Source organism: Solea senegalensis, linkage group LG12 (assembly GCF_019176455.1).
Source record: "Solea senegalensis isolate Sse05_10M linkage group LG12, IFAPA_SoseM_1, whole genome shotgun sequence".
Lineage (NCBI taxonomy): Eukaryota > Metazoa > Chordata > Actinopteri > Pleuronectiformes > Soleidae > Solea > Solea senegalensis.
The window spans coordinates 15,410,875-15,426,389 of record NC_058032.1 but is presented as its reverse complement, the minus strand read 5'-3'; the positions used below and the strand labels follow the sequence as shown (position 1 = coordinate 15,426,389).

Sequence of the window (15,515 nt, the reverse complement as noted above, 5' to 3'; positions counted from 1 at the left end):
CGTGTGGATTTATATTGGAAGTGTGTTTGAGTTTGACCACTGCAGACAAACAGAAGTTTGAAGTATGACCCAGGTCTTACGGCGTACGCATCATATCTGTTTTTACGACATATTGATACTGATACTGATACCGAGTACCAGGTTGGCTCATCGCTACTTGTTACTTGTACTTGAAACAAACCCTCTGCTCTGTTTCCTGTTTCAGGATGGAAGTTTATATAGACAGCCTCGTCGTCCACGACGACCCTACCTGACAGAGAGCACAGGAAGCCTACCGTCCAGCCCCTACCGTCTCCCTGATGAAGAAGCCTACGAGACCACACAGGAGTACGCCTCATCAAGGGAACCCATACGGAGTAGGCGGCGCCCACGACGCAACCGCCTCAACGGACACGTCTCGCAGCGTTCAGTGGGCCTACGGGACTACAGCTCGCAGAGCTTCAGCCAGTCAGAAGAGGAAGAGGAGGAGGAGGAAGATGACGCTCAAGGAGAGAGCACACCTTTCCTTAGTATGCAGAACATGAATGTGGACCCACCTTTAACGGTGCCGGGTTTCCGTTCGTCATCTGGTACGGACACACGGACTCACCGCGGGCTGAGTCGGCCAGGGACACGCAGCAACGGGCAGAGCCGCAGCTCTCAGTCGCAGCGCTTCAAGGCCGACCACATGCCCCTTTAAGACTTAACCCCCCCCCGGACACCCACTCATACACCCCTGCCACCCACCACCCTTCCACCTCACACGCCCTCCTCCCTCGTACACACAACCATTGGACTAGAGACCTGCACCTAGGAGAAATATTTTTATTTTGTATAACAGACAGATATTCTAAACAAATGAAATATTTATTTTCATTTCAGCAAAAATTGTCTACTAGCTAACAGCAAAGACTTTTTTTATAACGGGGGGAATATTTATATGTAAAGTTTTTTGATTTACAGCATTATGAGAGATGAAAAAATAAGAGAATTACGTGCCAATTTTTTCACAAGTTAGATAAATAGAATAATATTGTGGTGCCTTTTGCTGTATGCTGAAGTCGGAGGTCCCATTGAGTTTTTGTAGCCTTTCTTATAAAGACTCCTCGTTTTTATATAGAGAACAACAGTCTTTCTTCCTTTTGCTTTGTTTTTTTCTCTGATTTGGGATCTTCCTCCTTTTGAACTTTAATCTGATTATGTCATCATGCAATATTGATTCCTCCTGTGTAAAAGGTGTCTGTTTACATGAGTATGATCCATGCGACGCGCTCGTTTCACAGGGACATCTAGTCACTGACACAACCGGATGTGTAGGGTAGTTTTTCGCGGATGATTATTGGATGAATCTTTCCAGATGAACATGCATCGGTCATTTATGTCCTTGTTCGCTGCCTGTCAGTCATTTGTTGTTCTGTTCTGTGAAAACAAGAGTGTTAGGAAGCTGGTGAGGGAAAGTGACACCAGATTCCTCTGTAGGTGTTCAGGGTGCTGCCATGACATTGTAGTGTTTGCTTTGTGTGTGTGCGTGTGTGTGTGTCTTTGTGTGTGCGTGTGTGCGTGTGTGTGTGTGTGTGTGTGCGTGTGTGTGCAACTCATGAAGGCTTGTTTAGTTGGCGTGACGGTTCACCTTGGAGAGTGTGGTCGCTTGTTTGACTGACATGCTCCTCCCACCAAACCTCACGCTGCCAGAAGCTCCATTGCACTGTAAGAACCTCCTTCATTGGCCAGGGAGCTGCCAATCCAAACCGAACTTAACCAACCCAGTTGTAATCCAGCCTGACTCTGGCCTCCTGTGGACTGCCCAGCCCGCCCGTTTCCTATGCCAGCAGCTTAGAGCCGCACTGTGTCTCAGGACTTCCCCATCACATCACAGCCAAAAGACTGAAAACAGAGAGAGCACGTCATCTCAGTTGCAGTTCAGTCCGCAGGCCAGATCCACATCCCCTCACTCCTCCCCCCTGTCTGTCCGTCAGGTTTGTTGCTTTCACTCGTGGCCATGATGAAGGAAGCATGGGTTAAAACTCTTGGAATCAGAAGGGAAATTTAGTTGCTTTATTAAAAAACAAAACAAAACAAAAAAAAAACAACAAGTTTTTACTTTAATAGTTTGTGTGCATGTGTTAAAGTGGGCATGTGTGCACCTGTGTGTAGGTCACCATGATAATGAATGAAAACCTTGAAGACCACATCTGTTCGCTCTGATTCTGGGGCATAGCTAGGAATTCTGGGGCCCCTGAGGAGGAGAATAACGCTCTGGGTTCCCCCTTGCTTTTTTTTTTTTTTTCTCCCTTTCCTTCTTTTTTTTTTAAACTAGATAATTTTTCTACTGGAAACTTTCTGGGCCGTCTTCAGCTGTGGGGCCCTTGAATTGCCACAATTTTTCACCCCACTGGCGATGCCACTGCTCGGATAGGGAAAATCTCTTGAGTGGCTTCGTGCAGGTTCACACCACTAGAGGGCGAGTTTGATTCTAATTTTTCTTTCACTCACAGCCAAATGGTGGCGTATAATAATACTGATTATTGCATCCTTGATTTGCATTCCTATACCTTTATTGATTGAACTTTTTTTTTTTGCTTGGTCATATTGACTGAATAATCTGTTATTTGTCTTTCTTCGTCCGCCCCCTCCACCTCACATCACTTGACCCCCTCCCACCCCCACCTTTATGTCTTTCTCACTTTGATATCAGTCTTCAGAAGCAACTAGCAGATGGATTTAGGCCTCATCTCCAGACGAGTACACTGAACAGCACACGAACAGCAGGCATGTCAGAAACTCTTCCACCTCAAACGTACATCAGGTTTAGAGACCCTTTTCAAGCTCGCTGAGGAAAATAATACTGTGTCAGATACAATTTGTGTCCCTGTTCATTTCCAATAGAGTCCTTTTGGTTGGTTTGCTTTTGTTTGTTTTCTGTTTTCACACAGATGATGCATGGATCACAGATATAGAAAGTATCTTAAAAATGTCAGAGCCCCGCCGATTCAGGGGAATCATACTAGAAGTATATAAAAACATTATTTGGGTTCCTGACCCAAAGGTCTGGCTAGTTTTGTCTTACTATCACTGTAATCAATCTGGGATTTGCAATGTGGAAATACTGCAAGTGAGGGTAGTGTGCTTCTAGAGCTAGTTGAAATGTTAACACCCCCCACCCTCTCTCTCCTCAACCTGCACTCCCCCTTTCTCTTTTCATACACACACACATACATTATATACATAATATACAGCACTTGCTGACACACCTGCACACACACACACACACACACACACACACTCCCTTCATGTTTGTGTTTGTCAAGCCGTTTGCCTTTGTCTTTTTACCTACAGATCCTGTCCTGTCCTCTCCTCTCCTCCCTGTCCTCTCCTGTCCTCTCCTCTCTCCCTCTCCTCTCCTCTCCTCTCCTCTCCCTGTCCTCTCCCTCTCCTCCTCTCCCTCTCCTCTCCTCCTCCTCCTCCTCTCCTCTCCTCTCCTCTCCTCTCCTCTCCTCTCCTCTCCTCTCCTCTCCTCTCCTCTCCTCTCCTCTCACCCCCTGCATGTCCTAGTGGTACTGGTAGTTGGGTGCATGGAAAAAGCAGCAAGCAAATCGTTTTTTTCCACTCGGTGAAAAAATAAAATAAAAATGTGTCTTCATTTTAACATTCAGCAATAAACCCCCCTTTTCTTCATGTCCATCATTCTTGGAATATGCTAGAAGATTTTTTGCAAGTTTTATCAAAAACATACTACTTGTAAAAGAAGAAAAATCAAAAACCACCCCTTCATATGAAAAATAAAACTTTATTCCTACAACTGTGACACACTCCTGTCATCTTTTTTAGATTTTGCCGTCACTTTTATTGGCTGCACTGCTGAGACGCAACATTGAGTTGTCAGCTACACAAAGCAGCAACATGTGTTGTTTCGTGTTGGTCGAGATTTGCACCTGACAAACTTAATCGTGAGTCAGGATTCCACACCCATTTTATACACAAACTCCTCTTTGTATTTCTTGTTTGACTGGGTGGATGAAAGACTTTGGGATTATGAGCTTTTGAAATGATGACTTTCGGTTGATAAAAAAAACAAAAAACAGTCATACAGTTCTACAGTCATTCTAAGTTTCCCCCTATGCCTGTATATCTATAATATCTGCGTCATAGCTTGGCAATGATCATTTTATAGGCTACCATCAAAGTAATACCTTCACATTAAAGTGTTTGGTTATCAACATTATTAATTGCCATATTATTAAGGCTCATGTTACTGTGATACTTCCTGTGTCACAACGACTGTGACTTATCAACCTTTCCACTTTCGTTTCGTGATGAAGTCGCATCAAAGCAGTCGTCAAGATTGTGCTGTTGTATTTCACACACAAATCACGACCGTGGCCCCTGTTTATTTTCACACACAGTAGTTACACATGCAATAGTGATGGAAGTGGAATGCTGTGGCATCACCATCATGACAACAGACAATGACTTACTATTGGTCTCCGCCCCTCTCACACAGTTGGCTCTTTTCCTCATTCAAGGCACCTTCCACTGTCATTCATATGTTGTGAAGTAACAACATGCAATTCCTGTTTGTTCTCTTTCTCTCAGAGGGTGTATCTCCTGTGTAAGTATCTATCGTCTGTATTTTATGTGGTGCTTTGTCAGTGTCAACAGTCACTCAGATTTTAAGCTTACTTTTTGTCCTTTATCATTTTCCTGCAGGGGAAGACAGAGAATCTTCTTGCAAGGTGATGATGGAGCCACTGGATTATTAACACGGACCATCATTGTTGGTTATTGAAACAGATGAGAAGTGAGCCCTCACTCAAAACAGGTAACAAAGACAACGGGGGACTGATCATTTAAATCTGAAATAATGCTGATTCTTTGGACTGTGGTCAGTCTGTTGATATTTATCGGTTTACTAATCCTCCGATGTACAGTACATGAAGAATGACTTGATTTGGGTAATAATTGATTTGTAACTGACTTAAACATCAGTCAGTCAGTCATCATCTAACCGCTTTATCCTCCACCAGAGGGTGGCGGGGGGTGCTGTGCCAATCTCAGCTACATCGGGTGATAGGCGGGGTACACCCTGGACAGTTCGCCAGTCCATCGCAGGGCCACACACAACTAGAGACAAACAACCATTCACTCTCACACTCACTCCTACGGTCAATTTAGAGTGTCCAATGTACCTAATCCCTGACTTAAACATAAATGATGTAAAAGTCCCACTTGTATACAGATGTGAACTGTTTGTAAAATGACTTTAAAGCACAGTAAATCTAATCGTGTCTCTGCAGCAGGTATGTTTTGTACAGATAAGTGTCATACAACTTTTCAGCATTTGAATATAGAAAATCTAATAATAATGTTTCTTGTCCCTTTTATCCTGTCTTCTCTCTGGACAGTTTGATATGTTAGCTTTGATATGTGTTGACCATTTTACGCAGATTGAAGATTTGTCCAAACTCACATGCTGCTTCTGTATTTGCAGTTGAATGGCGAGGTTGTACTGTCGCTGGCGGAGGGTGGTATTGTGCGTGTGCACGCTGTTCACCAGTCTGGTCCTGCTCTTCCTCTATGTTGGCATCTTGGTGACTATGGGCATGGTGGACACGACAACATCTGGTACGGATAGGGATCATTTTATTGCACCGGGTGCTTCGAGAAACAACGGCTATGCCCCATGCTCTCAAACTTTCTGGCAGAACAACCAGCATGGGAACGCCTTCTGGAACAATCTCCAGCTGGTGGTTGACTACCGTTTTAACCCCATAATGAGCCTCCACAACAGCAGCAGGTCATGTAACAAAAGAACATTCTATGAGTCAGTACGGAGGCAAAGCTTTTCTAAAGTTAAGGGTATGTTAAACTCAGATGAGCTGCCAGAGATGCTGAAAGACTTTGTGAGCTCCATGCACAGGAGGGACTACTCAACCCTCATACAACCAAATGGAGTATGTGGAGCTGGGGCAACAGATGAGAAGGAGGCCCCTCTGCTTCTTCTGGCCATCAAGTCAACAGAGCTTAACTTTAAGAACAGACAAGCCATTCGAAAGACGTGGGGTCAGGCAGGGTGGGTGTCAGGGCAGAGCAGCAAAGGAGAAGAAGGAGGAGGATACGTCCGCAGGATCTTCCTGCTCGGCAGAGAAAACTATGACGACTTGGGTGGAAATCCGTTAGAGCTATTGCAGAGAGAGAGTGAACTTTATGGAGACATTCTGCAGTGGGACTTTTTGGACACGTTTTTCAACCTCACTTTGAAGGATGTGCTCCTCTGGAAGTGGTTCTCACGTTACTGCAGCAGGACCCGTTTTGTCTTTAAAGGAGACGATGATGTCTTTGTCAACACAGTGAAAATGATAACTTATCTGCAGGACCAACTGAACGAGCCACAAGCAGACAAAGAGATGAAAAACTTCATGGTTGGATATGTGATCGGTGGAGCATCGCCCAAACGAAATAACAGGTCCAAGTACTTCATCCCTGAGAGTTTCTACAGAGGCCTCTATCCTGCATATGCAAGTGGGGGAGGGGTGATTTACTCAGGTCAGCTGACCAAACGTCTGCACAAAATATCTGAAAGGGTTCACCTCTTCCCCATCGATGACACTTACGTAGGTATGTGTATGATTCGGCTGAACACCTTCCCAGTCCACCACTCTGCCTTCCTCATATTTGACTTTGCTGGAAATCAGGAGGACGAGGACTGTTCATACCACAAAATCCTGGTGGTCCACAAGCGAAGTCCCAGTGAGATCATTGAAACGTGGGCTCAGTTAAAGACGCGGACTCAGTGTTGGGACGCTCCTCTCAGGTAGCACACGAGGCCAGAAGAGATACCGAGACACTGGTGAATGTTCTTCAGTTTCCAAATCGTTCCTCATCGAAAGCTCCTTAGATTGTGGAAGGGTCTGAATGTGGGTGAATATGAATTTTGATATTGATCTTATACAAACTTTATACTTAACTGGTTTCAGCTTTGTGAGTACATTTAATGTGTAATGTATATTGTTTGACCGACATGTATGTATTGTAGAGTCTTTAGTTGTGCAAAACATAAAATAAAATCCAGTGGGATTATATAATAATCATATGCATGTTTTTATTTTTGTTTTTCCTCATCATTTGAAATCAGGAGCCATTTTGAGTTTGTAATTTAAGAATAAGCTCTTCAGTGTAAAATGGAAACAAGGAACCTTTCACATTGTGGGTCTCCCTGAAGGTTACTGATGGGTTTTCTCTTCGTTTGGAGAGAGAAGGTGAGGGATGTTCACCATGAGATACTGAATCCTTTCGTCCTTTAACTGATCTTTTAACTTTAAGAGTCAGCAGAAAGCAGTGGTGCTACAATGGCCGGCTTTTGTTCAGTGCATCAAACGTTTGGTCTGCAGTCTATTGAGAAAATGTTGTGGTGTTGCCAAGCATTTCTTTTTTGACCATATTGTTTTGCATTCAACACACAGAGAACCATTGTGTCTTGGGTCAGACAAGATACTAAGTTCATGTAGAACTGGTTCCACTGCATTATCACAGGAACTGAATTTCACGTTAAATTCTGTGGTTTAATTATATGATATATAATTATCATTATCCTCCACATGAGGATCATGGGGGGCGACAATCATCCACTCTCACATTCAAACCTACAGTCAATTATAGAGTGTCCAATTTACCCAATCCCCCAATCAGCATGTTTTTGGACTGTGGGAGGAAACTGGAGAACCTGGAGAATGCCCTCCCCCCACACACACAAATACACACACACACACACAAGGCAGATCTATGTGATATTAATTTATTTTTAGTTATACGTTATAAAGAATAACAATTTGTGCAAATATCCTTATCCTTTTTTACACAGATCCATTTCATACAATAGACGTCACAGTGTTTGCTTATCCTTTACAATCCACATCCCATAATATCCCTAATGTGAAACAGGTAAAAGAAAGAAATATGACGAAATGACAGTTCTAAGTTCTTATGTTTAAAGAACATACATGTACGCGCTGTCATGTACTGATGACGTGTCCAGGCTGACCCTGACCTCCTGTCCAGTCAGCTGAGATCTTCTCAGAAAATAAAGAGAATTATTTTCACATCCAAAGGCATTTTTATTCCACCCTGTGTAGTGTTTTATTTGCATTTTTAGGTTCTTTTACAGTTAAAACACGGTTTTAACCTCTTGATTCGAGCCTTTTCCTACTTTAGTGTTTTAATTGCACCTTTTGTTTTATTTCAAAGTTAAAACATGGTTTTTACTTCTTTTAATTTTTGACTTTAGATTGTTTTCCTTCTCAGTCCACCATGTGTTGTGTTTTATTGTTGTATTATTCATCCATCCATCCATCATCTACCGCTTTATATTCCACCAGAGGGTCACGGGGGCTGCTGTGCCAATCTCAGCTGACATAGGGCGATAGGCGGGCTACACCCTGGACAGTTCGCCAGTCCATCGCAGGGCCACACACACATAGAGACAAACAACCATTCACTCACACACTCACACCTATGCTCAATTTAGAGTGTCCAATTTACCTAATCCCCACATTGCATGTTTTTGGACCGTGGGAGGAAGGGGAGAACATGTTCACTGCACGCAGAAAGGCTCGAACCTGGGTCTTCTTGCTGCAAAGGCAAGAGTGCTAACCACTACACCAACAACAAAATTTGAGCCGTAATCCTTGTATGAAACTATACAAATAACGCTTATTATTGTCATCATTATTATTATTATTATTGCTGTTATTATTGGTATTATCCAAAGACATTTCCTTAGCTGAATTCTTCATGTAAAGCACATGGAGTGAGTTTCTGTGAACGGTTTGTAATGTAACGTAAAACTGGAAATACAGGTATTGAAATTCACCACCTATACTCCTCTAAAGAACACCTGACAGGCAAGTGAGGAGATTAGTATCCTGTGTTTTACACTGTGCTTTTATTTTCCACCAATGAAAACCTGCCTGCTTTCAGAGGCACATTCATCATTAAGAGACAAACTAAAGAGAACTCTTTCATAATTTTCTTGCACACTGTTTGAGTATCTGGTGAAAATGTCTCAGGGAGCAGACCACAACACAGGACATGCACTTTTCTATCCATCCATTCATCTAATAATAATAATTATTATTATTATCATTACTGGTATTCTTCTTCTTCTTATTATTATTATTATTGTCATTGTTTTCTTGTCATTATTATTATTATTATTATTATTATTATTATTATTATTATTATTATTATTATTATTATTATTATCATGATAATGATAATAATGACTTACATAAATGTGTGTGTGTGTGGCGGGGGGATATCAGAGGTGGAAAGAGAATTTAAATATCCACCACTATTACATAGTACCACTATTTTGATAATATTTAATATTTAATTACTTAGAATTATTACTTTACTTATATTTAATATAAGTGAAAGTTCTGGTCTAAAAGTGTACTAAAGTTAAAGTAAAAAATTTGTTCGTTTAAAATTTAAGTTTCTTAGTTACTTTTTTTAACAAGTTTCTTTCTTGTGTCGTACAAAAAGTCCAAGGGGACACAAATCTCACTTGAATTGTTTTAAAGACAAACCTTTACAAATTGCTGATAAAATAAAATATGTAAACATATAATGTATCAGTCAAAATGGTCAAAGATGACAAATATTTTAACTTTCTCACTCACTCAGGGACCTTAATTAACGTCCTCGTCATTCACTGCCATAGTTTCCGGTGTGTAAATTTATTTATGTTTTCAAATTCAGGCTGACAATTCTTTTTTACTCAGTAACGGATGTGATTTAAAATGCAGTGAAGTGAATGTAAACGACTCAATTACAGTAATGTGAGTAAATGTAATTCATTATTTTCCATTTGATATGATTATTGTTTTTGTTTTTTATTAATTACAAAGTGTGACAAAGTGACAGAAAAAAGAAACCATCACACAAATCGACACAGATTCATTTCACACAATGTGCTCCTGTCACTCAAGTCCAAGCCTTATAACTGCCTCTCCTAAACAGTCCATATCACAAAATGACCTCCTGCCCAATCAGGCCTAATAATAAATAATAATAATAATAAAAATAATAATAATAATTCTTTAAAATCATAATTATTTAAGGTATTAAGTTGTTGTTGGTTCCACAGGAGGAAACTGTGTTAAATGCTATGATTTACTGAAAACAAGATACGATACAACACAGTATGAATATAAATATGAAAGAAAGAAAAAAGAGATGAATTCTAGGTATCTATGCAATTGCATCTATGTGAGAGGTAGAGAGACACACACATCAGGTCACACAGGAAATACAGGTACTGAAATTCTCACCAAATGCTCTTCTAAAGAAAACCTGACAGGCAAGTAAAAAAAAAATAACAAAAAGAAAATCATTGTTCTAAGTATTTCACTCTCCTGGCTGAAGAGGAATACATTTATAGTCAAAAGGAAAAAATGACAACTATTACATACTGTAACGTTGTTTACACACTAATAAAGTATATGGTGTTTAGAAAAATGACCAGAGGAAAACACAAAGAACTTACTCTGGGCCATAGCACATTCTTCAGCTGAACACAGCCTGAGGATGCAGAGCAGGGATTTTCTGCTTCTCCCCTCGTCTCGTCTGTGTTCTTCCCCCTCACTGAAATACACTGTTCCTTCAGACTGCAGCACCAGTGTCTGGCATTGTGTGCTCACGTCACAATCACTGGTCTTTTTATTTTGGGAGGATTGTTGGGTTTTTTTTGGGACAGACTCAAAGCAGGTATGTTAAGATTATAAAGGACTTTTGACTTTTTCTGTCATCTGCCCATCAGATTATTCAAAACCTTTGGTGAATGGGATGGAAACAGTATTACTCTCTCTCTCTCTGAGCCTCACAGTACTAGTGTCTCTGGCAGACAACTGATTTCCTTGCTCTCGTCCGTCTTGAAGTTCTGTGAGTGGCCTCAACGTAAGATCGGAAATGACAGGATTAACTTGATCGGTCTTTGTGAGACGATCTGATGAGAGTCACGGTTGATGGAGGGTTTATGGATTGTACAGTGGGTTTTTTATGTTTGTAATTGATAATAAGTGGGTTCATATAATGAGTACAAAATCCCTGACTTTGTCCATTTGTCCCAATAAGAACTGATGCCTTTTTTGGGAAGGACGGTCAAACGAAGTATTGATTTGATTAAGTATTTTCTTCTGTTTGCATTTCGTAAACTGGAAAAACATTGAAGTTAAAGCTACTATAGGTAGGATCTATAAACAATATGTAGATTGTTCCCCCATTTGTTAAATATCATCAAAGTGGGATCACTCACTGCATGAGCTACAGATGCAGTATAGGGAATTGTTATGACGTTGCAATAATGACCTTTCCACCAAGCGGATGTGTATGCAAATCTGCTTAGTAGAACTGCCCTGTGATTAGTCACATGTTCTTGTTAGCAGAGCTTTGAGGAGGGTCAGATATCTATTTCACTCTTCTCGCTGTAGATGACTACTACGGACATGCTGAGTGACTTAATTAACTTTATGATGAAAGATTATTATGCACTGTTATTATTATTATTATTATTGTTATTATTGTTGTTTTACATCTAATCACTGAGGTTATTGTGAAATTATTGCTCAATATCACAAAAAACCATCCTTCCCTACCAATGCTGTGATCTTATCTGGTGTCGCTGCATCAGGGCACATATATATAAATAAAATAATATAATATAAAATATATCCCATGCAACATTTCAGCATGTACGGTCCAGAAAAACTGAACTATAATAATGTTTATCATGTCTTTTCTCCTGTCTTCGTCTTCCCACTGTTTTATTCTATAACTACGCCTTTATGACTCTGTAAGTCTGGTCTTCAAAAAAATACATTTAATATAGTTTGAAAATCTTTTCATACAGATTTAAGATTTGTCCAAACTTACATGCTGCTTCTGTGTTTGCAGTTGAATGGCTAAGTATAACTATCAGTGGACAAAGGTGCTCGTGGGGGCGTGCACAGTTTGTGCCGTCCTGGCCCTGTTCCTCCTCGGTCTTGCTAGAATGTGGTGTCAGAGCGAAAGTGACGAAGAACCATCTTTCACCGTAGACAGTGAAGAGATAAGTGGGACACAGAGTGTGCCTGTGATTCAATTTGAACTTTGGAAAAAAAAAAAATTTGCCAGACTACCCAAGACGTTTTGGCAGAGCCACCTGACTGGAGATGCCTTTTGGAACAAACACCAAGCGGTCATCGACTACCATTTTAACCCCTTACTGAGCCACCACGACGGAAACATAGAACTTGACAGCCCTTTTTATGAATCCTTACTGCCGCAAAGTTTCTCTGAAGTTTCTGGTTTTGTTGGTACAATGCAGCTGCCAGAGATGCTGCAAGACTTTGTGAGCTCCATGCACAGGAGGGACTACTCAACCCTCATACAGCCAAATGGACTATGTGGAGCTGGGGCAACAGATGAGAAGGAGGCCCCTTTGCTTCTTCTGGCCATCAAGTCAACAGACCTTAACTTTGAGAACAGACAAGCCATTAGAGAGACGTGGGGCCAGGCAGGGTGGGTGTCAGGGCAGAATAGCAAAAGAAAAGGCAGTGGAGGATACGTCCGCAGGATCTTCCTGATGGCCAGCAACGGTCAGCCACCCTCTTCAGAGTTATTGGCAGAGAGTACACTTTATGGAGACATTCTGCAGTGGGACTTTAAGGACACGTTTTTCAACCTCTCTTTGAAGGATGTGCTCCTCTGGAAGTGGTTCTCACGTTACTGCAGCAGGACCCGTTTTGTCTTCAAAGGAGACGATGATGTCTTTGTCAACACAGTGAAAATGATAACTTATCTCCGCGACCAACTTCAGAGGCCACAAGCAGAAAAGAGAATGAAAACCTTCATGGTTGGATATGTGATAGGAGGAACATCACCCATAAGAGATGATTCATCCAAATACTTCATCCCTGACAATTTCTACACAGGAGTCTATCCTGCATATCCATGTGGGGGAGGGTTTCTTTACTCAGGCGTGTTGGCAAAACGTCTGTACCAAGTATCTAAAAGGGTTCACCTCTTCCCTATTGATGATGCGTACATAGGTATGTGTATGATTCGGCTGAACATCTTCCCAATACACCACCCTGCCTTCCTCATATATGGCTTTCCTGGAAAGGATGAAGAAGCGCAGTGTTCATACCACACAATGCTGATGATCCACAAACGAAGTCCCAGTGAGATGCCTGATCTTTGGGCTCACTTAAGGAAGACAGAGGAGGAATGTTGGGATGCTCCCCTGAGGAACGTGTATATTGCACAACATTTGTGAAATGATTTTGGTGCCAGATGTTGTTTTTCATTAACCAGAGAGAAACATGGAGGGGATGTTGTAACCTGTGATGTCTGTATTTATCGTTTGTTCACATACACTATGTTGTTTATGTTCGGGGGGGTTATGTTTGATTGTTGGCCAATTAGTGGGCTGATTAGCTTTGGAAGGGTCTGGATATGATGAATGTGAATTTTAATGGTCATTTTTCAGTGTTAAACTTTGACTTACTGGCTTCAGCCAGATGATCCACATAACCAGTCCAGACCACATACGCTGTAACTGATGGTTGCTAAAGGGCTGGTTCTATACTGTAATGTGTCAAATGATCCCAGATGATGTAAATTGCTTTTTGTAGAGTTTATTATTTAATTCATTCTTATTTAGTCACAGTCTGTCCTGCTTAGTAAATCCAAGAAACAATGTGATTTTATTTATTATCCATATCCAAATGCATACTGAACCAGATGAGCACATGCAAGTAGTAGACAGCAAATTATCCTGAAATAACTTCTGCTTAGTGTGTGTGTGTGTTTTGTTTTTACTTCTAAAAACATTAAAGTCTTTTTCCAAAAAGGTCTTTTGACAAGTCTTTTGTTGTGTCATTAGTTTTTGAATGAAAATGAAGAAAGGTCCTCTTTCATGAGAGGCTTTCACAATTTTGGGCTCCTTGGAGGTTTTTCTGTCCACTTGGCGAAGATGAGGGGGGTTCACCACTAGATGCCACCAAATCCTAAATGTGATATATTTAAAATATTCTCACCGATGATCTTTAGCGTTTAAAATTGGTACTGAAAAATTAGGATTTTGAAATTATTATAGTTCAAGTAGGTTGCCAGATTTGACAAATTACATAAATACAATGATGCACTTATTGAACCAACAAGTCTGCAACAGGTTATTATAGTTAACGAAATAACGAAAACTAAAATCGGAAAAAAACATTTTCGTTAACTGAAATAAAAATAAAAAGTTTTTCAAAAAATAACTGAAACCGAACTGTGTTTACTAAAATTGTAGTAAAAATGTGCGTCGTTTTTGGGTTCATATGAAGTGTATTTATTTTTTTTATAATATAAGGAGTTGTGTATTATTACCACAGCAATTTACCAAGGGAGCACTAAGGGTTATATATATATATATATGTATATATAAATGTAATACAATACATTTAATAAATGTTCTCTCATCTATGTTCTAAAGTTAATTTACTATCAAGTTCCCATCAGCAATAAAAGGGTCACTGTTCTGAAACATGTTATCCAATCAGAATCGTCCGTCTCGGTCCCGGTTAACTAAAGATCCGATGCCTTGGTGAAGTCCTAACGGCGCAGGTCAAAGTGAACTGCAGATCACAGACACGCCCCCCAGAGTGCGGAGAGAGGTTGAGAGAGCGACGTTGTGGCTAGCTTGATAGCATCGCATTTGTCAAGGCGGACTTTCACAGAAAATGGCAGTCCAACTCCAGAACTCGAATTAAAAGAAAAGGTTATTAAAGTGGAAAGGCATTTCAAGACTGAACATTAGTTGGAGACGTGCGCACAGTGAAAACTACGGGCTCCACTTTGACTTCCACAGGCTCAACACTGAACTGACAGTGATGTACAAACTTTGAGGCTAGGAGCCCATCAGACCTGCTGCACTTTCTGACACTTGACTGAGACTGAGCTGACTGAGAGCATGCTGCAGCTGTATCACTTCACCAAGGACAAACTTTACTACGCTGCCATCGCCTACTTCACATTTTGGATTTCGTTTTCATGTAAGGTAGGCCTATGTTGTAATGTAATGTTGTAAGCCACATCAAGGGCGTCACTTTGTTTATAACCATAGTGAAAAAACGGTACACTATAATATCGGTGATTCACTGAACATCATATGTTGGGTGCACATTTAAACACAGGATCCAGGCAGCTTTCCAAGTTCCAATATTTTATTTCCAAGTGAACGGTAGTGGGTGATGGGGGGCAATGGTGGATGATTTTGTATCAACAATGCATCCACTCTTACTTTTCTCTCTTTAGCAAAAGATTAAACTCAGGAAGAGCCAGTGTCCCTTTGTTCTCGTGGATTGTTTGGAGGGAAAAGAGGGGGGTCAAAGGGCTGAAGGGCCGGGTTAGGTGTGGCAGTGATGAGGCAGGTGAGGTGGAGACTTGGGATTTTAAGTGTGGTTTGAAAAGTGCTGGGTACTTCATCCGTTTGACGTTTCATTACATTATGCACT

At 40.9% G+C, this 15,515-nt stretch overlaps 2 protein-coding genes across 4 annotated transcripts in view; both read left to right on the top strand.

Annotated features, from left to right (window-relative positions):
* The window catches only part of nrg2b (neuregulin 2b), a 47,134-nt gene extending 44,874 nt beyond the window's left edge, over positions 1-2,260 (top strand). For both annotated transcript variants that reach the window (XM_044040457.1, XM_044040456.1), the window contains one exon: positions 206-2,260. In XM_044040457.1, the coding sequence (XP_043896392.1) occupies positions 206-679 (474 nt within the window). In that variant the 3' untranslated portion in view covers positions 680-2,260. The remainder of the gene's footprint in view (positions 1-205) is intronic.
* A 1,670-nt stretch (positions 2,261-3,930) lies between these two features.
* Positions 3,931-13,862, top strand: si:dkey-160o24.3 (N-acetyllactosaminide beta-1,3-N-acetylglucosaminyltransferase 2). 2 transcript variants are annotated; one of them, XM_044039751.1, is made up of 4 exons: positions 3,931-4,588; positions 4,687-4,798; positions 5,468-5,864; positions 12,350-13,862. In XM_044039751.1, exons 3-4 carry the CDS (start codon positions 5,472-5,474, stop codon positions 13,289-13,291), a joined length of 1,335 nt encoding a protein of 444 aa, XP_043895686.1. In that variant the 5' UTR covers positions 3,931-4,588; positions 4,687-4,798; positions 5,468-5,471; the 3' UTR covers positions 13,292-13,862. The 2 variants fall into 2 exon arrangements, with proteins under 2 accessions (XP_043895686.1, XP_043895688.1); XM_044039753.1 differs by lacking the exons at positions 3,931-4,588; positions 12,350-13,862 and having other exon boundaries at positions 4,595-4,798; positions 5,468-7,064.
* The last annotated feature ends 1,653 nt before the right edge of the window (positions 13,863-15,515 follow it).